The sequence below is a fragment of the Tiliqua scincoides genome, chromosome 4 (genome assembly GCF_035046505.1).
Source record: "Tiliqua scincoides isolate rTilSci1 chromosome 4, rTilSci1.hap2, whole genome shotgun sequence".
Lineage (NCBI taxonomy): Eukaryota > Metazoa > Chordata > Lepidosauria > Squamata > Scincidae > Tiliqua > Tiliqua scincoides.
Genome location: NC_089824.1, coordinates 65,619,514 through 65,642,280, shown reverse-complemented (window position 1 = coordinate 65,642,280; position 22,767 = coordinate 65,619,514). Strand labels below are relative to the sequence as shown.

At 42.1% G+C, this 22,767-nt stretch overlaps 1 protein-coding gene and 1 pseudogene across 1 annotated transcript in view; one reads left to right on the top strand and one right to left on the bottom strand.

Moving 5' to 3' along the window:
* Positions 1 to 22,767, top strand: part of RTTN (rotatin) — a 108,542-nt gene that overhangs the window by 24,216 nt on the left and 61,559 nt on the right. Inside the window, exons 15-24 of the mRNA XM_066623576.1 lie at positions 4,268 to 4,404; positions 5,195 to 5,366; positions 7,827 to 7,926; positions 8,728 to 8,816; positions 11,027 to 11,144; positions 14,282 to 14,378; positions 16,310 to 16,378; positions 17,300 to 17,488; positions 19,588 to 19,827; positions 20,777 to 20,921. Coding sequence (XP_066479673.1) covers positions 4,268 to 4,404; positions 5,195 to 5,366; positions 7,827 to 7,926; positions 8,728 to 8,816; positions 11,027 to 11,144; positions 14,282 to 14,378; positions 16,310 to 16,378; positions 17,300 to 17,488; positions 19,588 to 19,827; positions 20,777 to 20,921 — 1,356 coding nt within the window. The remainder of the gene's footprint in view (positions 1 to 4,267; positions 4,405 to 5,194; positions 5,367 to 7,826; positions 7,927 to 8,727; positions 8,817 to 11,026; positions 11,145 to 14,281; positions 14,379 to 16,309; positions 16,379 to 17,299; positions 17,489 to 19,587; positions 19,828 to 20,776; positions 20,922 to 22,767) is intronic.
* On the bottom strand, positions 18,053 to 18,169 carry LOC136650303 (5S ribosomal RNA; annotated as a pseudogene).

Genomic DNA, 22,767 nt, shown 5'->3' with positions numbered 1-22,767 from the left:
TTCTCTTCCCTGCTAAAAAGAGGAGCACCCACTTGAAAAAGTGCCTCTTACCCAGTTAGCAGGGTATAACTGTAGAGTGATGATGTTTTGAATCCAAATCCAATGATCCTCCATCTGCATGGCATTTCAGTATACACGATGCACTTCCTCATTCACATTGTGAATTCCACATAGACGAACAAGCCTTGCTGAGGGAGAATCAGCATGGCTTCTGTAAGTGTAAGTCTTGCCTCACAAACCTTATAGAATTCTTTGAAAAGGTCACCTGGCATGTGGATGCGGGAGAACCCATGGACATTATATATCTGGACTTTCAGAAGGTGTTTGACACAGTCCCTGACCTAAGGCTGCTGAAAAAACTCTATAGTCAGGGAATTAGAGGGCAGGTCCTCTCCTGGATTGAGAACTGGTTGAAGACCAGAAAACAGAGTGGGTGTCAATGGGCAATTTTCACAATGGAGAGAGGTGAAAAGCGGTGTGCCCCAAGGATCTGTCCTGGGACTGGTGCTTTTCAACCTCTTCATAAATGACCTGGAGAAAGGGGTGAGCAGTGAGGTGGCTAAGTTTGCAGACGACACCAGACTTTTCCGAGTGGTAAAGACCTGAAGTGATTGTGAGGAGCTCCAGAAGGATCTCTCCAAACTGGCAGAATGGGCAGCAAAATGGCAGATGCGCTTCAATGTCAGTAAGTGTAAGGTCATGCACATTGGGGCAAAAAATCAAAACTTCACATACAGACTAATGGGTTCTGAGCTGTCTGTGACAGATCAGGAGAGAGATCTTGGGGTGGTGGTGGACAGGTCGATGAAAGTGTCGACCCAATGTGTGGCCGCAATGCAGAAAGCCAATTCTATGCTTGGGATCATTAGAAAAGGTATTGAGAACAAAACAGTATAATATTATAATGCCGTTGTACAAATCGATGGTAAGACCACACCTGGAGTATTGCGTCCATTTCTGGTCGCCACATCTCAAAAAGGACATTGTGGAAATGGAAAAGGTGCAAAAGAGAGTGACTAAGATGATTACAGGGCTGGGGCGCCTTCCTTATGAGGAAAGGCTACAGCGTTTGGGCCTCTTCAGCCTAGAAAAGAGACGCCTGAGGGGGGACATGATTGAGACATACAAAATTATGCAGGGGATGGACGGAGTGGATACACTCTCACATAACACCAGAACCAGGGGACATCCACCAAAATTGAGTGTTGGGAGAGTTAGGACAGACAGAAGAAAATATTTCTTTACTCAGCGTGTGGTCAGTCTGTGGAACTCCTTGCCACAGGATATGGTGATGGCATCTAGCCTGGATGCCTTTAAAAGGGGATTGGACAAGTTTCTGGAGGAAAAATCCATTACGGGTTACAAGCCATGATGTGTATGTGCAACCTCCTGATTTTAGAAATGGACTATGTATCAGAATGTCAGATGCAAGGGAGGGCACCAGGATGAGGTCTCTTGTTATCTGGTGTGCTCCCTGGGGCATTTGGTGGGCTGCTGTGAGATACAGGAAGCTGGACTAGATGGGCCTATGGCCTGATCCAGTGGGGCTGTTCTTATGTTCTTATTGTGCTGCAAGAGATTGTCATAACCACCACTACAGCTTGCTAAGGGTAAAATCTTGCCTCACAGCACTAGCTGGCAATGAAACTGCTTAGCTCAGCATGGCAAGGAAGAGCTCTCTGTACCCCTATCTCCACAGAGCACACCAGCAAAACGCTGGTTGTAAACAGGCAGACATCACACATTTTTGACAAAGCTGTTCTGTGTTCCTTGAAACAGAATTTCTGTAGAGAAAACTGAATGTTCCAAAAATTCAGTGCAGCACTAGTTTATACTCATGGTGATATGTATGTCAGCAGGTGTCCCACTTTAAATATTTGGGGGTGGTATTCCATACAAATGGTTCTAGGAAAGCGCATGGAGAATATGTAGCGTTAAGTGGTCAGCAAACCTCTTCTGCTATTCTCCAATTTATGCAAAGTAGAGGAGCTCAATATCTTCCAGCAGCCCTTAAATTGTTTGAGACAGGTGATGGCCCAATTATTGTATGGAGTGCAGTTGGAACCTGTAACGTCCATGGCAGGTGGAGACCACGCCCCTTGGTGTGCGACCGAGCGCGGGGAGCTTACCCTGTTGGGGCAAGTTGGTCGTCGGCGGAAAGCAGAAACAGCTGTTTTGCACAGACAATTTACTCACGTCAAACTCTTGACCTTCATGGGGCCTGTTATGTCACAGGCCCCGTTGCCTTACACAGACTCGTGGCGTTGGCGCACGATAGGCTCGTTCCCTGCTCCTTCCTGACCCCTTGAGTTTTTAGGCAGAGCTCTCTGGCTGGTGCCTGTCAGCCAGGGGTATAGATTTCCGAGGGCTGCAGTACTGTTGTCTGGGGTCAGCTTAGCTGTCCTCAAGAGGACCCCCGGTACCTCCGGGCTTGCCCCTCGATCAGCTGGCCTCCAATGGAGGTAGTCGGTACCGGGTCCTTGGTTCTGCAACCTTGCCTCTCCGGCTCCCACCCCCGGGGCCCGGGCGGGCCTAGGATCGGGGACTTCCCAGCCCCCGACCCTTCTCTCCAGGGCCAAGGTAAGCAAAGTTCCCTTTGGGGCCTGGGTTGTCTGCATAAGGCAGGGGTGGCTATCCCCTCTGGCCTTCCCTTCGACCCTGCTCCCAACTGGAGAGGAGCAACCTCTCTCTAGGCTGTCCAGCCTCCTTATGAAGCCAGACTTGGGCTGGGCCAGCTCCACCCCTTCTGCCCACGTGTCTGCTGGCTACTTCCAGGAGGCACTAGGTCCTACTCCCAGGGAGGTGTCTTGCCTGGGACCTGTCCTGACAGTGCTTAGGTCTTGCTCCTGTGGAGGCCCCTACCCTTGAGGAGACCCCTGCTCCTGAGGAATTCCAGGCCACCTGGGCTGGGCCTAGGTGACAGGACCTTTTCCCAACATCATGATAATGGAGCATGTCCATTCTAATTATTGGGGCTGCCTTTACTGTATCCAATACTGTTTCAAACACTCTTTTACGTTTGGAATCAGGCCTGATTAGGATAGAGGCCCATGTCTGGATAGCCATTTGCTCTTATTGGTTAAGATTACATCTATACCCATTAGGGATTGCTCCCCTAATCCTCCAAGATGAGTATAAATCCAGGTAGATTATAGGGCTGGAACGAAAACTGTCCTCTCTGGGATTTTCTATTCCATATTTGTTTGACATGGGACTGGCTCAAGAGGGAGTTAGGATCAAGCAGCGGATCTTTGACATAGAGCGCCAGGAAGACCTTAATAATGTCAGAAAGTTTTGTATCAAGGAGGAGCTCAGATACATAGCTGCCTTAGCTCCCTATCTTTTCCAGTTGGAAATCCCAAGCCACAGAATGGTTGGCAACCTTCAGTCTCGAAAGACTATGGTATAAGCCTATAGCACCCAGTATTCCCAGGCAGTCTCCCATCCAAGTACTAACCAGGCCTGACCCTGCTTAGAAAGGCATTTACATTGGGGCGGTGTGATAGTTTGCCCTCAGCTGTAGTGGAAGGATGCTTTCAGAAAGTCCCTTTTTTTAGAGCGACTGTGTCCTTGTGGAGCAAACCAACCAGAAACCACCAGTCATGTTTTGCTGGATTGCGTTTTTTATAAGGATATACTGTTATCCCTTATCTCCTCACTGTTAGAAGAGCTCACCAAATGCCCAGGTCAAGATTATAGTCATTCTCTTCTATCAGATGCAAATCCAGAGGTAACGCAGAGGGTGGCTAAATTTTTAGCTGCTGCAGTTAGCATCAGGAGGAAGAGAGTGGATTGTGACCTTCCAGGTTGCTCATAGAGGAGTATTTATATTCTGAATAAGTTTTTAATTCAATATGAATTAGAAGACTTTCAGAAGTACCTTCCTCAGTTACTGCACTCAGTTCAATCCTCAATAACAAGACCAAACTTAGTCTTATTTACACTTAGATCTGTTAATTTTTAGTATATTATGTTGGCAAGAGCCTATGTTAGGATGCTGTGATGGGCCGTGTGTATGTTCAGTTGTATACTATGATTGTATTGTTATTTTTATGCTGGTCGGTGACCATAATAAAACAGAACTGAACTGATATGTATGTCTGTACTGGAATTTGCCCATAGATTGGATTTGGTTTTAGAGTTGCCCATTATTGAGATGAAGTTTAATTTGCAGAATTTTATTGTTATCCAGAAAATTATTTCAACGTGTGTGATATAAGAGCTTTATTTAATGTTCTATATAAACTTGATAATATTATGTACTTAGGGTTATGCAGACACAGAAGGATCCCTGGGTAATTGCATCCTTGCACTGAGTGAAACAACAGCTGACAAAGAAGGGATTCTCCCAAGGACTACTAGACTTAGGGCTGCCCTTCGTCTTCTGTTCTCAAAAAAGCCATTGTGAGTAAACCTCCCAATATAGCTCTATATGGCAGGGGTTAATAACCTTGAAAAATATTTTGGCCTAAGTACTGAAGATAATTTGGAAGATAAAGTAGTTCATTTTTTTGTTAAAATGCAGATAAAAGTTGGCTGCCCTATAGTAATGATCCATTTTCTTAAGAATTTTTGTTCATTTGGGTTATTTAGTGAAGATGGAGGAGGGTGGAAAGCCCAGGCAAAATCCTCCCTCCCATAGGATAAATCTTTTTAAGAGTAAAATAGCATGTTAAAGGTGCTGGACAGAGAAGAAGGTGGCGTATACCTAGAGTCCTATGGTGTATCCAAAAAAGACAGTGGTTTGGCAGAGTAGATGAACAAGTAGGGGTGTGGCTGGACTTTTTAAGAGTTCAGTTTGAGCTACAAAAGGAAGGAAAGCAATTAAAAGATTGGTCAAGTGCACATTTCAATATGCAAGATGGCATATTGGACCCTGGCAAGATTTATTTACACAACCTATATTCCTTCAACCAACCATGGTATTGTGGTGATTAGTAGCTTTGGAGAACTCTTCATTTTAATGCAGTTCACCTCCTTTAAGAGGATTGATGTGAATGCTCTCACAAGATTTTGGGAAGCTATAGTAGGCAAGGATTGGAAAGCAGACATATTAAAATGAATTCCACGTATTTTGATTGAATTGGATGTAGCTCACTTCTAGATTTCGTGCAAATAGTTTTTAAATTGAAGCTTCATTAATAGGAGGCATTTCCAGGAAAAATCTTAATTTAAATCTGTTTTATTTTCTCAGAGTCCGTTCCATAGCACTCAAACACTTAATGTTTCATCTTACCATTGAAGATGGGGCCAACCTGAAGCGCCCACTATTGCTTGGTAGTGTCATTCCCAGTGTTCCTAACTTACTAATTGTGGAAAAACCTATTGAACTGAAGTTGGATGATACAAGGGAGTCTGTTTTTAAGGTAATACCATGTGCTATTAATAGGGTACTAACTCAACAAACTTTTATTAGGCATAGAGTTTTACAGGTAATATCTCCAGACAGTCCAATATATAAATATATGTTAAAAGGAGAAATAAAAGTAAAAGTTAAAACACAGCAATTTGCTTGCAAAGTTACTCCGAGTTGCTTGGAACCAACAGCTTAGCCCACTTCAAGTTGCTCAAGTATAAAAATTTTGCAACTGAAAGAGTCACGAGTTCAAAATCACCCGCCAGCAAAAATTGTAGAAAAGCATTCTCAGGGAGACCTTTTTTAATACTTGACAATGGAGAAAGATGCTGGTCTCCAAGCACTTGATTACTAGCACAGTGCAAAACAATGTGTGTAAGAGAGTCTACTTCTCTAAGGCCACAGTTACAGACTCAGTTTTCCTTCGAGCATTTCTAAACCTACCATCTTTAGAAGGCAACACATTGCAACGAGCTAATGTGAAAGCCCTTCTTGCAGAGGGGCACTCTAAAAAGGTCAGCTACTTTGGTTGTTGACCAAATGTTCTATTAAGATGAAAATTCAGGGGCGAACATTTTCTTGTGCTGCACCCAAAATCTCTTGCCTTTCTATATAGGTTAATCTTGTTATCAGGAGCCTAATAGAAACCTCAAGTGTGGCGGCTCCTTGTAGATCTCCCTCGAGACCCATTTGTCTGATTTTCTTATAGAAAAGAGCTAAGCAGGGAGATAACAGCGAGTTAGTCAATAGCCCTTTTAATAATGGGTTTCGGTCAGCCCTAAAGCACACTTTGGCCCAGTATTTTAAAAAACTGGACCATGCTAGAAACACCAGCCTATATTGGCCTGTCTCCAGGCAGAGTGCCGTGTAGGGAATGCAATGCAGTACACCTAGAGTTTTGTATAGAAAGTTTGAATGGATCTTTTCAATCAAATCATTTAATGCTGACATCCATACAGAAATGCCATACAAAATTTGAGGTGTAACTTTGGCATTAAAAGCTTGGAGAGCAGCTGGAATAAATGAGTTTCCCCAAGAGAAGCCTCAACTAGCCTGCACAACTAGTTTGGATGAATTAATTACTGTAAGACGATGGGAAGACCAGAAATGCCAGTAGTGAAACCGGAGACCAAGATACTGGAATTCCTTGACTTGTTGTATTAATTTACCATTGAAAAACTAAGACTGTGGTTTCCAAGAGTGCCCAAATACCACAGTCTTGGACTTTTCATAATTTAACTGCAGGGCGTTATTGGTAAAATATTCTATGCAGGTGTTGACCAGTCTCTGTAATCCTATTTTAGTACGAGATATTAGGGCCATGTCATCAGTGTACAAAAGTAAAGGGATATCCACAGCCTAATTTGGGGGGAATGCATATCAAAGTTAGCTAGGAAGGGAGCCAGATCGTTGATAAAGAGATTGAACAAAGTGGGTGCAAGAACGCACAATAGGGTTACTAGTGTTCAGAGAACGTTAAATGAAGATATGTACTGCACTATGTGAGGGGTGTGTCAAGATTTTTCTCAACAATAAATGTAAGAAATGATTTGAGGCATAGTTCTGAGGGGAAATTTTCCTTAAAATATTTTAAGTTCCAACATGGAACTGTGGAAAAACAAATGAGATGGGCCTTAGGTTACTACATTCAAATCTTCTCTTGTGCAAGAACTTGCATAGGTGGTCTTGAATAAGTTAATTGTTAACACAGAATGTCCAGTCCTATCCAACTTTCCAGCACCGATGCAGCTGCGGTGCAGCCCTGGGGGAAGGGAACAAATGTTCCCTCAGCTTGAAGAGGTCTCCATGACTCTCCCCCAAACTACAGGATGTGGTGCAGGCCCCATTGGCACGACTGCCACCAGCACTTGAAAGTTGGATAGGATTGGGCTCTGAGTCGCTGCATTTTTAATTGTGTAAGGAATCGGTTAACCATTGTGAAAAAACCTCGCAACTGCCTCTTCAGAATCAAACTGGTCTAGGTAAAATAGGTAAAAAACCATCCTTCATGGTAGCAATGACAATTTCTTTAGTTTAGTACTGTATCAAAATAATGTTGGGCAACCTTTCTCTGAACCAGTCTTTGACAGGCTTTTCTCTGTTAATAGAATTAACTTAAATTCTGTAATTTAATCATAATATACTGTATTCTAAACCAGTTTGTATTGATATTGCCTGCTGCCATCAATTTTTTTTTTTTAAATTTTGAGATAATTTCTTGCATAGTTGGTAGTGGGCTGGTCTTAAGGCAGGAAGAACTCTTGGGTACACACAACCCCTGTAGTGCTTTCTGTCATTGGGTCATTTTCCAAGCTATTATCATTTAAAATTAAGTTTGTACATTGGCTAATTTGTTGGGCGAAGACTGAATAGATTACCTGTATAATGGCTTTTAAGGAAAGCCTATTGTGTGAGATGTCTTTCTCTCTCCCCACCAACAAATAAATAACAGTGTATGTTTCATTTTTAGCCTGAAACAATTGAGAAGTTGTATGATATCTTCATCTCAGACACTATTGATGTAGCTTTGAGGAAATCTGCAGCTGAACAGTTAGCTGTAATTATGCAAGGTAAAGTACATTCACACACATATTTTGCTAAAATGGGTGATGCCTAGAACTTATTCAGAAACAATTTATGTTTCATGGATGATAAATTCTGACAAGGTTTTCAAAGATTTCTTCTGTGGGAATATTTAGAAAGCTGGTTCATTGATCTAGGGCATTGCACTGGGTATAGTTCTTTCACTACTAATGTGAAGCTAAATTAGTTCTTGCTGCTACCATTTAAATATAGACAGATGTGAAACTAAGGGTCCAATCTTATCCAATTTTCCAGTTCCACTACTGTTGTGCCAATGGGGTGTACACTGCATCCTGTGGTGGGGAGGCAGTCAAAGGGGCCTCCTCAAGGTATAGGAACATTTGTCCCCTTACCTCAGGGCTGCATTACGTCTTCACCGATGCTGAAAAGTTGGATAGTATTGGGCCCTCAGTCTCCACTTCTCCAGAAGTCTAGTAATTCAGAATGTGTGATATGACTTCACTACATTCTTGACTTCCTACCACCCAAAAAATTAGTGAAGTGGTGTGGAGAAAACTGAGCATGGTGAAATGACATCCTGCATTTTGGAGTATTGGGTGGTAGTACAAGGAAAAATGAGAGGGTTTAGTGACAGCAACATGATTATCATCATATCTAGTTCCAGCCTAACTTGATTGTGGTGAAGGGATTACTGCCCTGTCCTGTAGACAAAATTGTGCAGACTGTATTGCTAAAACTGTTAGTTTTAGACCGTTAGTGTGTGCAAATGAGTGTACTTACATGACACAGAGCTTCTGGCTCTTGCTAATTCCTATTTCCTCTTTCAGATTCTAAAATGCATGACGTTGTCAAAAAGAAGGGCATTATAGAAAGAATCCTCAGATATTTTACTGAATGTGTTCACAAGGATGGCAAGGTACTTTGATAGTGGGATGCAATTCCACTCACTCACTTTCAGTCCGTGCACTCTTTCAGTCAGTACAATTTGTTGAGAAAGAATGAAGCACTTGATAATCTGTATATTCAGCTGACCTTTGCATTCTGCTGAATTCACTTCATTTTTTCCCCTTTTGCTTAATGGGGAGAGGGCATATTGTTCTCTTACCACAACATGGTGACAGAAGCAAACTTAGCAGAAGTTAACTTGAGTTTTGTTCTAAACCTTCCTTAACAGTTTTTTTTTCTCATTTAATGAATTTAAAGAATGTTTTAACGAATGTTACCTTGGTTTTTAACTATGATGCAAGACTGCTACTAGCACAATACTTTGCAGCTTTGATTCTATTCAGAGTAATAGCTGTGAGGCTCCAGCTGTTTATAGCTGTGTCCATACCTATATGCTTGCCTTTATGTCCCAACTGATTTCCCCCATGAACATCCTGAGGAGGAGGCAGGCTAGTTTGGGACATTGGCTTATTCAGTTGCCCTGTAGATCATGCTGCAACTCTATGCATATACCACACAGAGGTATTCATTCACTCAAGCTACAATCCTCCAGTGTTTCTCAAACTGTGGGTTGGGACCCATTAGGTGGGTCGTGAGCAAATTTCAGGTGGGTCCCTATTCATTTCAATATTCTATTTTTAATATATTAGACTTGATGCTACCACGGCATGTGACTGCATCTGGGGAAATGTCACACATCAGTACTTTTAACAATGCTATGCTATGTATATTCTTTTAACAATGTTAGTAAATGGGATTTACTCCTGGGTTCATGTGGGTAGGATTGCAGCTTAGGATTGCTAAAAATTTTCCTGCTTGATGATGTCACTTCCAGTCATGACATCACTTCCAGTGGGTCTTGACAGATTCTCATTCTAAAAAGTGGGACCGTGTGCTAAATGTGCGAGAACCACTGCTATACACAGTTTCCTGGGAGTAAACCCCCCACAATACAATGGGACTTACTTCTGAGTAGACATGCATAGGATCGTGCTGACATACAAAATATCACCTAAAAGAAAAAATTCAATGTCTGTTCTCAGCATAAAAATAAAAGACTTGCAAATAACTTCTTTCAAGTAGGAAACAAACTGGTAAGAGGCCATGGGCAGATGAAAAGGCTTTTTCGAGCATGCAAAAGCACTTGCAGGAGCTCTGCCTACTAAGCAAAGCTTCCTACTATTGTTTGTTGCATTTCTTTGCGGGTCTCACTGCCAGGTGATGGGGGTCTGGGGATCGATTCTCAGCTTACAACTGGACACCATCTCAAGTACCACTGGTTGAGAAAAACTGCTCTAAAGGAATGTACAGGCATGCCCTGGTATCAATTCCAGAACCCCTCCCACGTGGTTTACTGCTCTAAGCAATGTTTCTTGGGGAAACCGGAAGTGATGTTTTTTACCCTTATAAGGCATTCTAAGGCCTGGGAAAGGCATAAAGACCATTAAAACATAAAAGGCCATAAATGGCATATAAATATTACAAAGCATAAATATGTCACTTCCACTTTCCAGAGGAAACAGGAAGTTGTGTTCTTTTGGCCTGAATAGCCATTCTGAAGCCTGCAGAGGCCACAGGTAGATGTGCACAGCCTCTGTGGGCCTCAGAAAAACTTCTGGACACAACTAGAGCATAGCTCCAATGACATTATTGCCAGGGCCCCCCCTGTATTTTAAAATATACCTATACAGTCTTTCTATTACTTTTATGCTTTTGTAACTATTTATATACACCACTTTTCTGGTACTCGAAGCAGTGTACAACATCAAAGTAAAATGTACAGAAAATAAAAACATGTGAATGAAAACATTAGAATAAAACAATTAAAAACAATTTAAAATTAAAAAAAGATACAAGAGCAGTTTAAAATATATACTATATTTTAAGCAGCTATAACATAAAAGCAGCATTAGGAATTAAAAAGGGGGTTCTTAGGAGGTTCCTCCCTCCTTGAAGGCCTAGTGAAACAAGTCTTTAAACTCTACCAGAAATTGTGTAAAGAGTATTCCAAATGAGCTTTATAAATTGGCAGTGCTTCTTCTTGCCCTGGGCTTGTGCACAGGTGGATTAGAGGGTAGGAGAACTGTGCAAGCCTCTTAAAGTTCCTTTTTTGTTGCCAAGGAACTAATGGTGCACAACTGCATGAAGCACACCTGTCATTAAACCTTTTTCTCTTGACAGATCATGGACTGTATGGTGTTGCCCTGTCTTGCTATCTTACGGAAACTTGTATATGCAGATCCAGTTAAGCAGCTGTCCTTGGCTTGCCAGCCTTCTGTCTTGCTTGAATTATTTAGAGGTAATATAATAGAAGAGTGTGTGTGTGTGTGTGTGTGTGTGTGTGTGTGTGTGTGTGTGTTTTGAATGGTGTATCTGTGTAGTTTTATTTACTGATTTTACTCAATAGCTTTATTCATTTATTTTTCACATTTTTAATATTGCCCTTCTTCCAAGCTGGACTAGAAAGAATGTTTCTTGAGCAGATATAGGTATACAGTGAGCTGCAACTATGAGGAAGCTGATGTTGCCTCAGACAGCTTTGAATTCCTTACCTACTGTTGCAAACATTGTTTTGGACAATTCTGTATTATGCAAATTTCATATTAAGCACTTCGGAGGCTGGCCAGGTTGGGTGTTGACCAAGGGCCCATGCCCATCAGGGGGCCCACCTGACTTGACTGACCCCTGAACCCTCAATACCTGTGCCAGCGGTCGCTCCCAATTCACTGTCAGAGGTTTGGCATGTTGTGCTGTGGGGTGCCCAGTGCAGTACTTTGCCTCAGGGCTATTTGCATCCTGGTGCCATGCTGAATCTGATTGCATAACCTGACCTAGGTGTTAAACATGAGGCTTTAGATCCCAACTTTTGGTCCTCTTGACAGAGTTCAGTCAGTGGAAGGAGCTTTCAAACCCATTTCCCTTATTCTGCCATCTTCTGCCCCCCTCTGAGAATCTGCACCTGAGACTGAAAAACTTTAGAACAGGATGACATTGTCATGAATAAGTACATGTTAAGCCTAGGGTAGCATGTGAAGCCTGAACCAAACCAAGACAGTGTAATGGAGAAGTTGCTAGCAGTTCCCAGCTGCAAGAATGTGAGTAAATAAACAAAAGGATTGTTGTCTCTCCTTTGCTGGCCAGAAAGGACAGATAACAAAAAATTACAACCCATTGGAATGTTTGGCACCTTAGCAGACAGAGAGGCGCCTTATCAAGAGTGATTGAGTGCAGCTGTGGATCTCCAGTTGGGAGGGGTAAAGAACTATGAGGGGTTAGCAACCAGGCCAACTTTGAGAAGGTTCTGTTCCTCAAGGGTTCTGATTGGACAGTCTAATAAGTGTGTAGTCACCTCAGTACTATTAGCATAAGAAGTATAATAATGAGTGCCGGGGGTATGTGTGTGTGAGGGTGCTTCTTGAACAGAGTTTTTTGTGTGCAACATCCTGCATGCGTGTGAGCTCCATTGTCCATTATGGGCACCTGGTCTCATAGGTAGCCCTGGAGCTAAAAGATCTACAAGAGTAACTGACCCAGGTGAGAGATAGCCAGCTAGCTTTATTATTTTATTGCTGATACGTTTCCTAGATGTTTATGCCTCTAGCATTTGCTGCCTTATTGTAGAGTGTGTAACCTTATGTACTTAATAAAATAAATTTTACTAAGTTGTTTCATTGTCTGTTGGGGACAAAGGTTCAGAATACTGCCTAGCCGTTAAGCAAGCTACCAAGTGCTCATTGAGGTCTAGTAACTTGAGGACTGAAGCTTTAATTGGAGAAAGAGCTCAGTGCCTGCAAGGGATAGAATTAAGCCTAGAGCAGGGGTGCTCAATAAGTTGATCACGATCTACCAGTGGATCGCCAGGCAAAATGAGTCGATCGCAGGCTTCTCTCCCGTCCACACATCCCTGGGAGTGAGCTCCTGTCCAGGCATCCCTGGGAGTGAGCCCCGTTGACTCTCCTGGGGATGACTTACCTTTCCCCTGTTTTTGCACTGGTATGTATGGAGATCTGCCCCCCCCCCCACTTCCATCTGTTGGTTCTGTGTGCAAGGGGTTTTGCACTGGTCTTGCTGTGATGTCTATATAGAGATCTTCCCTCCCCCACACCTTTCCCTTGTTTTTGCACTGGTCTGTATAGAGATCTGCTCCCCCCCCCCACTTGTACTGGAATCAAGGAAGATCTGGTGAGGAGGTAGATGTGGTGTCAGCAGTGACCCCTTTAAGGGTAAGGCCTGGGCATCCAGCAGAGTGTGCTGCACAGCTGCAGCCACTTGAAGGCAATAGGGCCCTCAGGGATATAAGAGCACCTGCGGCAGGAAGGGCTCCATTTATTTATGTGAGTCAGCCTTTTCCTGCATGAAGATCATTAAGTCCAAGTACCGTTCCACCATGACTGATGAACATTTGGAAGTGTGCTTGAGGCTGGCTGTCAGCAGCTACTGTCTGGACTATGCATCCTTGGCTGATTCACTTCAGTGCAAGTCATCAAAGTAAACTCAAGTAATTACAAAAAAAGTTTATAGTTAATTATGTTGTGTTGTGCAATATTGGCTCATGCGGTTATGCAAGGTACACCAACATAACATTGTACACATCAATGTTATATGTTATGATGGCGCGAACATTGTAAAAAAACTCTGGTAGATCTCCAGGCCTTGCTGGGTTTCAAAGTAGCTCTCGAGCCAAAAAAGTGTGAGCACCCCTGGCCTAGAGGGTCTCAGTGTCCCTGGACTGAGGCACTGGCACGTACAGGGTGGTGGCAGTACTACTGAGCAAAGGGCCTTGAGGGCTTTAGGGTTCGAAAACCAAGAACCCTGAGCACCCAACTCCCCCTTTGTTTACAACATTTGTTATCTGTCTTTTCTGGCCAGCAAAGGAGAGACAACAATCCTTTTGTTTATTTACTCACATTCTTGCAGCTGAGAACTGCTAGCAACTTCTCCGTTACACTGTCTTCTCCGTTACACTGCCAAGCTTTTTATCTGGCCCTTGGGCTCTCAGCTGCTGGGAAGTGCTGAGGTGGCTCTGCTGAAAGTGTGGCCCAGTTGATAAGTAGAGTCTTCCATAACTTGAAATATGATCAAGGTTCGCATGTTTTCTGTTCTGTCATTTGCAACTAATGAGTTCCTAAGTGAGAAAAAGTGCTTATTGTGGTTATGACCTGTTTAATGACATCACTTCCTGTCTAATGACATCATCTCCGGCCCTCAGCAGGCATCATGAATACTATTTGGCTGGCTGTATGAAACAAGTTTGACACCCCGGGTTAGGATGTCTAAAATGGCCCATCATATTTTTAGAGCTGATCAGACCTTGCCATCTTGCAATTGTTTTTCTAGAATTACTGGTTTGAGTTGGTAGCATTATAGCTTTTTATTAAACACAATCTGTACTTTTTTGGCAAATGTATCTTCCTTTTGTTTTGCTTTGTCTCTTAGTTTCTTTGGTGTTCCAAGATCATGGTGCTGTTGTGAGTGAAGTAGCAGCATTGCTTTGTCTCCTGTTGTTCAGTGAAGCAGCAAGAAAAGAGATGTGGTAGTTTTTCTTTATCTATCTTCTTGTTGCTTAGATAAGTTATAAATGAAACTTAAGCTTATGTTTTGATTTTTTAAAAACTTTTTTCATGTTTATTACACTATGAAGCATTAGCAATCATCTTGATTTTCAGCATGGCAATATTGATCTCGTGTTTTAAATAGACATGAATCTGTAAATAAGATGGTGACTTCACCAAGTCTGAGCTACAATCCATATTAGTGAACCAGTTGGGATTACATTTCGAGCACTTAATCCAAGGCCTGCTAAGTCTTTTTGCCCACATTGACCAAAACCTTCATCTAAAGTGGACTTCTGCATGTTGCAGTGTTGCTGCTTCAGAAGGCCAACATAATGAAATCTAATCCTGTGTGTCTTGATCCCATATTAGCTACTGATGCATTAACAGAACTTCATTATAGTAATTTGGTAGGTATTCCAGTTGATTCCACAAGTAAATTATTTAACCCTGTCCGAGATGTAATGCCATGAATCTTTACTGATGGTGATTGTGGAAAAACCTTTAAATCACATTGAAGTATTTTTAAAATTAGCTTTCCACTCCCAAGTGTATTGCATGAGATCCTTTTCAATGAAAGAAAGTTGTTTTGTATCCTTCATCATCCCTTTTCTGTTGCTTTTTTGTTTTTGCTTGCTCACTTAGGGGCTTTGTGTCTGCTTAGATCCTACAGATCTACTAAATATTTTTGTATTATTCCTTATTATTGATAAAGGTTTGACTATCAATATGAGTAACTTCTGCAGAAAGGCACTTCTTCTAGGCCAGGTGTGTCCAAACATTTTGGTAGGAGGGCCACATCATCTCTCTGACACTATGTTGGGGGCTGGGGAAAAATAATTTACTTTTTAAATTTGAATAAATTTACATAAATGAATATATTAGAGTTGGAAGTTATATGAATGAAGATCTTGCAGTAGCTCAAGGTCTATAAAGGCCTTGCACAAAGCAAGGCCGGCCTTTCCTTTGCTGTCACTGCTGCATCACAGACATGAAACAGCAAGTAGTGGAGGGAGCCCTCATTCCACAGCTCAGGTGAGAGGTTGAACAGTTGTCCTCGCACTGAGAGCAGTTGTGTTGGGCCAGCACGGGCTCCACCAAGTCTTCAGAGGGCCAGAAGCTCATTGGAGACTGGGGTATTCCCCAAGGGCCGGATTGGTAGCCCCTGAGAGCCTCAAGTGGCCCCCGGGCAGGGGTTTGGGCACTGCTGTTCTAGGCCAAGCACCTCCCCCCCATTTCTGTTGATTTTACCTTCCTTGTGTATCCTCCTGCACTGTATTTAACATTCTGACAGTCTGTATCTGTATCTGACACTTGGATCCTTGAGTGGAGGGGGCAGGAGTTGCAATCAAGTGGAACTCTTCTTGTGCATCTTTGGTTCAAACCTATAGTATTTTGGGTGAATATAAGAACATAAGAATATAAGAACAGCCCCACTGGATCAGGCCATAGGCCCATCTAGTCCAGCTTCCTGTATCTCACAGCGGCCCACCAAATGCCCCAGGGAGCACACCAGATAACAAGAGACCTCATCCTGGTGCCCTCCCTTGCATCTGGCATTCTGACATAACCCATTCTAAAATCAGGAGGTTGTGCATACACATCATGGCTTGTACCCCATAATGGATTTTTCCTCCAGAAACTTGTCCAATCCCCTTTTAAAGGCGTCTAGGCTAGACGCCATCACCACATCCTGTGGCAAGGAGTTCCACAGACCGACCACACGCTGAGTAAAGAAATATTTTCTTTTGTCTGTCCTAACCCGCCCAACACTCAATATATTTCACAAGCTTTCATGCAGATAAGAGCAATTTTCCTGCAAAACGTTTCACATTGCAATGAATATGCACAAGAAGGTGGAGTGATGATGTGGGTTAATTAGTGCTCTTTTGATATCACTATCTTTTCGTAGGGGTGATGGTGTTTCCTGTGATTCTTCTGGAAGTTATCTCTTTAGCTTGCCTGTTGCTGTTGTCAGAAGGTGAGTCTCATTACTTTTTATCTAGAATATATATAGAAAGGGAGAGAGAGAAAGGGACATATTTGCTGTGGTAGGGTGCAACATTGGAATATATTTCTGATAAGTATGTAATTGGTGTTTTTTATCTGCATATTATAAATTTAAGGCTCAAAAAACCTTCAGTTAAAGAGTGAAGGTGCTTACAAATTTATCCATGCACCAAAAAGCACGAAAATTACAATTTAAGGCACCCACATGAACATCTGTGTCATGTAAGCAGTAAACATAGTCTGCAGTCTCTCAAATGCTCCCTTAAGCTCTGTACACTCATGTGATCTTTTAGCCGCTTTCCTCTACTGGTTGGGTAACCCTGATGCTGGGATCTGTGCAATCTTTGCCTTACCGCGTGCTCTTAGAACAAATCTTCATCTGTGCTGTCCCAGTCCTACTTGAAGATGCTGGGATTGAAACTGAGCCTTCTGCATACAGAGCATATGCTCTTCCCCTAATGGGTGAGTGAAGAATTTGCTGCATTTATTCTACTAATTTATCTTCAAGAATGGAAGAAAGTGATTTTTTTTATTCTATTTTAAGCTATTTCTAAGCCAAATCTCAATGATTGATTTAAGAGTCTCCGATGATAAGGTGTACTGCAAAGGTTAAATGGATTTTATCAGTACTGATAAAGGTAATAAGATTTTATCAGTACCTTTTAGTAGTAGCTCGTAACAAATACTGTGAGGTTATAGTATAAAAAAAAGTAATTAAAGTTCTTGTTGAAGGTATTAAGATACATAGACTAACATTGAGTGGCATACACAGTAATGTTTCCATTCACTGAGTGCATTTCCATGAATGAGGGTGTTACCTTGGAAGCTATCTGTTTTCAAAATATAAAGTAGTATTATAAGTCTTAATACTGCCCTTTTCCCCCCTCAAAAGGTATCATCTCCCTGTCAGAGTCTCAGCGCATCATGCAGTCAGCCCTAACTCAATAGTGTTACCGTTTTCTTGTGAACTCTGGACTTCAAAATCTGTGTCGGACTTACTTAGAATGGCTTGGAACTTGTCTTGGTTCCATGGGATTGATAACTTACTACAAATCACAAATTATGAGACAAGAACCCAAGAGTAAGTTATTATACCATTGTGTCGTTAAAACTCCCTCCTAAGATTAGAGTCCTCTTGTATAATTAGTTCTTAAGCTATTGCAGCGATTTTCAACCAGTGTGCCATGGCACACTGGTGTGCCATGAGTGGTCCACAGGTATGCCATGGGAGTTTGGTGAATTTATTTATTAAATAAATATCATTTATTAATAGGGCCACTGAGGGATGTAAACTCCCAACTAGCAGCATGGTATGCCTTGACAATTTTAGTGCCTTGTCAGTGTGCTATGAGATGAAAAAAGTTGAAAATTGCTGAATTGGGATATCTCTTTTGGGTGAAATATTATGTTGCTTACAATGAATATAGTGGACTATATCAGGAGTTGTTGGCTTGTCTGGCTGTAGTTCATAACCCTAGACCAGTTGCAAATTTTTTCTTTCATTTTTACTTCGTTTTAAAGGAATAAACTGGGTTAGTGCTGGGTGTTTTGGTTCATTTATTTTAGGACATATTAATACTTTTTAGGGCGCAATCCTAACCCCTTGGTTGGTTGGCAACCTTCAGTCTCGAAAGACTATGGTATAAGCCTACAGCACCCGGTATTCCCAAGTGGTCTCCCATCCAAGTACTAACCAGGCCTGACCCTGCTTAGCTTCCAAGATCAGACGAGATCGGGAATGTGCTGGGTAACAGTTGCTGCTCTGTTTTACTATGTCAGTGCTTTCCAGCACTGGCATAGCGGTGTCAATGGGCCATATGCTGCATCCTGCAGTTGGGTGTCACTCACGGAGGCCTCCTCAAAGTAAGGGAATGTTTATTCCCTTACCTCAGAGCTGCATTGCCCTTATGTCAGTGCTGGAAAGCATTGACATAAGGGGTTAGGATTGCGCCCTTAGTCTGTTAATTCTTCAGAGCTCTCCTCAGTCATGGTCATGGTCAGCCACTTTGAGTGATGAGAAATATTCAGCTTCCTTAAGTGCAACAATTGATAATCTAGACTTCTGTACCTTCCAGATGGAAGGAGAAAACCTGCTTTATCACCTGGGAGATAGTGTCTTGGTTTGATGGAAGGGGGTAACTGCAGCCTTCCCTGTGAGGTTGGTAGCCATCAAGAAGAATAATTGATCAGAAGTTCTGTATCTAACACAATGAGAGTTCAGACTGTGGCTTCCCAGCAGCTGCTTGAGTTTTTTTTTTCCCCTTTATAAAGTAAGCATCCCTCTTACTTTGAATATGATAATAAGTCTCTCTAACTTTTTTTATAAGATAAAATTATTGATTTTGTGCCAAATTATTGGAAGATTGGATTATTGTGCCTGATCTTGGAAGGGAATGAGTGGGACTTCAGAAAGGCTTATCCTATTTGAATCTCAAAGCTCAGACCTGATTTGGAAGCAATTTGGTCAGTATCTTTGAGTCCTCCCACTGGTCCTGCCAGTTCCTTCTTTTGCAAACTTAATCTGTTGAGATGGTACTGATGGCAGGTTTATACCTTGGCTTCAGAGGCTTTGAATGTAAAGTCTAGATGTCTTACAGGAATGCCTATGGAAGCTGTGACACTGGAAAAACTTGAGTTTTTATTGCTTTATGGTATTGGTAGACATTCCTACTTGTGCTTGGACAATCCTAGCCTTAATTTTGAAATGTCCCCCCACCCAGTTCACTAGAAAAAGTTTGGTGGTAGGGAACCCAAGTGATGGGTGAACTCGCTCAGACATGATTCCCTATCCAGTTCAAGCTTAGATTACTTCATTTAGGCCTAATATCAGGTTACATTAATCTGGTTGGTTCCCTCTCCTGGATAGCTGGGGGGTGCTTGCCTATCATTAGTTTTTGTTAATGATTGTATATTCTGTGATCTCTGAAGAACATGCTTAATACTGCTGTGAAGTTTAGTTCATACCTAGCAAGTGCAAAACATTGAGAAGTCATAACTATTGTAATGTTTGAGGGCCAGTCTTCGAAGGCATGTGGCGCTCACAGTGTATTTATTAAAAAAAAGAAAACATTCCAGTTTCTTTTGATGAGGGTATAAAACAAACACATTAATTGCTTCATTAGTTGGTCTCTTAAAAATAAATTTGTCTTCAAATATAATTTGATTTCTTTTTTATTTCAGTTTCCTAGACACATTAAAGCTATCCTCGGAGGATGTTGTTATACTGAAGATAACGCATGCAACTGGTGGACTGCAAGATTGTCTTAATTCAATCATTCAAGCTGTGTCCCACAGGGAAGTTAGGACTGCAGTCACCAGAATGAATTTTTATGTTCTGAATGACAGGCTGGCATTAATGCGAGGTGGTGGCCCTTGTGGGGCCACTTTGAAGTGCTCAGCTTGGCAAACAGCATTAAGCAGGTCAGTGTGTAAGTGCAAGGTACATAACTGGCTACAAAGCAGCCTGTCACAGTAGATTTGGCTCTGAAATGTTCAAAGATATCTGGTCTCCTTGGAGTTATCTTAAACGTTCGCCAGTGGAATAAATATCTGTAAAGTGGCAGGTCCATCTGAGTTCAGTAGGCACAGAGAGACATTTTGGGTTCAAAGTCTGAGACTGGCCCAAGACACTGCAAAGCGTTCACAGCTGTGATTCTCCTGACCCCTAAATGTTTCCTACTGCATACCACATAAAGACATCTAATTGAACAGTTTGCTTCCTAGCCCTATTCAGTTTTACTAGATGCTGCTGCTGCTCTGGCCTGATTTTCTTGGATAAGAGAGTTTGGATAATCTCTTGTGCCTTGGAGTGAGGAGTATGGGTACCTTGCTGTCAGCTTCTGCCCCTTTTCAGATTGTGCAGATGCTCCCCTTCCCCCTCACTAGCTTGCTTGTTGTGAGCACTCCCTGCATTTGTTAGATGGTTTACCGTGAAAACGGCTCCCTAACAGTGTCTGAGCATATAAGATGATTCACAAAGAGACCTGGCAGAAGTATGCAGGGGAAAGAAAACAAAAGGAGCTAAGGAAGTGGATAGGGATCTGCACCCACTGTGTGGCTTCATAAGCACCCATGTATCTGCTAAAATGTTACAGTAATCTCCTGACATTTCATGGCTTTAGCCTATTATTTTGTGTTATACTTTTGCAATTGGACACTTGGTGAAACTTGCAAGCAAAAATGCTAACCGCTCTGTATGTTAGCTATAGAAAGCTGTTTTCTATGAGCTTTCTTCATCTCTCTAAATAAATCACTACTATTGATCAGTCGATTTTTTTTTAACACTGGCAAAGTAAAATGAGAAATGTCAGACAAGCTACAGGCTGAAGTTACAACACTGAAAGTATTTTATGTTTTTTTTATACTAAAGGTTTCTTCAGGTACTTCCAGCTTCTCCAGAAGATGAAAAACTCCTGGCTGATGTCATATGCTTTCTAAACAAGTTATTGAAGGAACAGAAGAGAACTTCGGAAATAGAACACCTCAGATGGATTCTGGATGTTGTGTTGACGCATGTAAGGCCTTTATCAGCAAATAATTTTTAGCATGAGTCTTATTGGTGAAGAGTTAGAATGTTGGCTCTGCCCACTGAATGTTTTCTTAATGACCAGAAGCATGGACCAAGAGCTTTTTCACCTTCCCCCCACCCCAGTGTGAGTGGCAACAGGCTTCAGCTGGGGCCATCTTTGTTGGCTACCCCAGGCCTATAAACAGGTTGAGACTAATTATTTGAGTGGGTTCCATTCCAAGCACTCAAGGGGATGGCAAAAAATGCACTATACCAAATCAATTTAAAAAACAAAGTTTCTTTGCTCCAGTGATTTAAAAACAGCCTTGATGACCTTTGTGATGTAAGATAAGAGTCATTAAGAAGACAATCCATCAATCAGTCATCCTCTAAGCTAGCCCCTCCCTTCACCAATGCAAAGTGATCACCTTTCTGCTCAGGGGGAAGGGAGGGGCCTGCTGGAGAGAGAAGGATTGATGGATTGTCAGCCAGCTGCCCCCCCCCCCCATTAAGGAGGCTATTGTTAAAGGACTGTTCAGTTTTTTAAACTGATTTTAAAGTGCATTTTCCCCTTCTCCAGGGATCAGCACATTCCTTCTCATTTGCAGGGGCCATTCTTGTTGAGTCAAATCCATGTATAAATAGGCTGGACCTGTACTTTATTAAAAAAATTTTTTAAAAAAAAACAAATAATAAGCACTGCAGATTTTCACTGCTATTTCGACTTGAGCACAGAAGTGAGTGTATCAACATATCTTATACTCAGACTATTGTCTTATTACCCCTATACTTTCTACTCTGACAGGCAGTATCAATGACCTGCAGTTCAGTAGTAGAGCATCTGCTTTGCCTCCAGAAAGTTCCATATTCAATCTTTGACTTTCCCATGTAGGGTTGGGAAAGACCTGTGTTGAACCACTGCCAGTTGATGTAGGCAATAAACAGTGCCAAACTAGGTGAACCCATAACTTGACTATGTTTAAAGTAGCTTCATATCTCTGTTCAAAGTATCAGTGGAGTTTTTCCTCAGCCCTGATACCTAAACTTTGTTTAATTACAGGTGCCAGGGGTTGGACCTGGTGTGCGAGTGGTGTGCTCCAAATGGAACTATGACCCTTGGCTATGATAGGCGAGAGAAGAGCTCTACCAAAACTTTGCTTGCTGTTTACATAGCAGGAGAGGAGTCAGAAAGTCCTCATCTTGGCAAAGTATTGTTTGAGGTCTTTAACTCTACATGTGCTCAGACGTTTCCAGGTGGAAATTGTTGAGGACTGATTTTGGCACTTGATCTAGTTGCCTATTACTAAAGTTTAGCTTTACTTGAGTATTCATTATAAAATTTGTGCAGTGAAATTTGTAAAGTCAACTATGAACAGAAAACATGTTGTAAGTACAATCAACATAATCCAAAACCTTGGGGAAACTTCCCTTGATGAAGAGGCTAAAGTGTTTAGTTTATGTTGGCCCCCCTGTGTGATCGCAGAGGAAGGTGCTGACCTAGGAGAGTCTGGAAGACATTCTTGCCTACTTGCTGACAAAGAGTTGAAGGGGATTACAAAGAAGAAGAAGCAGTAAGTGGGGAGGAGCAAGAAGAGAAGCCTCAGTGAGGTGGAAAGGAGAGAATGAGCTGGAGGAATGGGACAAAGGGGAGAAAAAAGGAAACAAGCAGAGTAGGAGGAGGAAAGAGAAGTTGTGAACTCCATGTGCAGAAGGGCCCTAACAGGACATTGCCCCAGGAACTAGTGCACATTGATGCCAAGTCTGAGGATGCTGGACTAGATGGATTTCTGTGTCCGTTGTTTTTAGAAATGTGAATAATGCTACATCCACATGGTGATTTAACCTTCATGTAA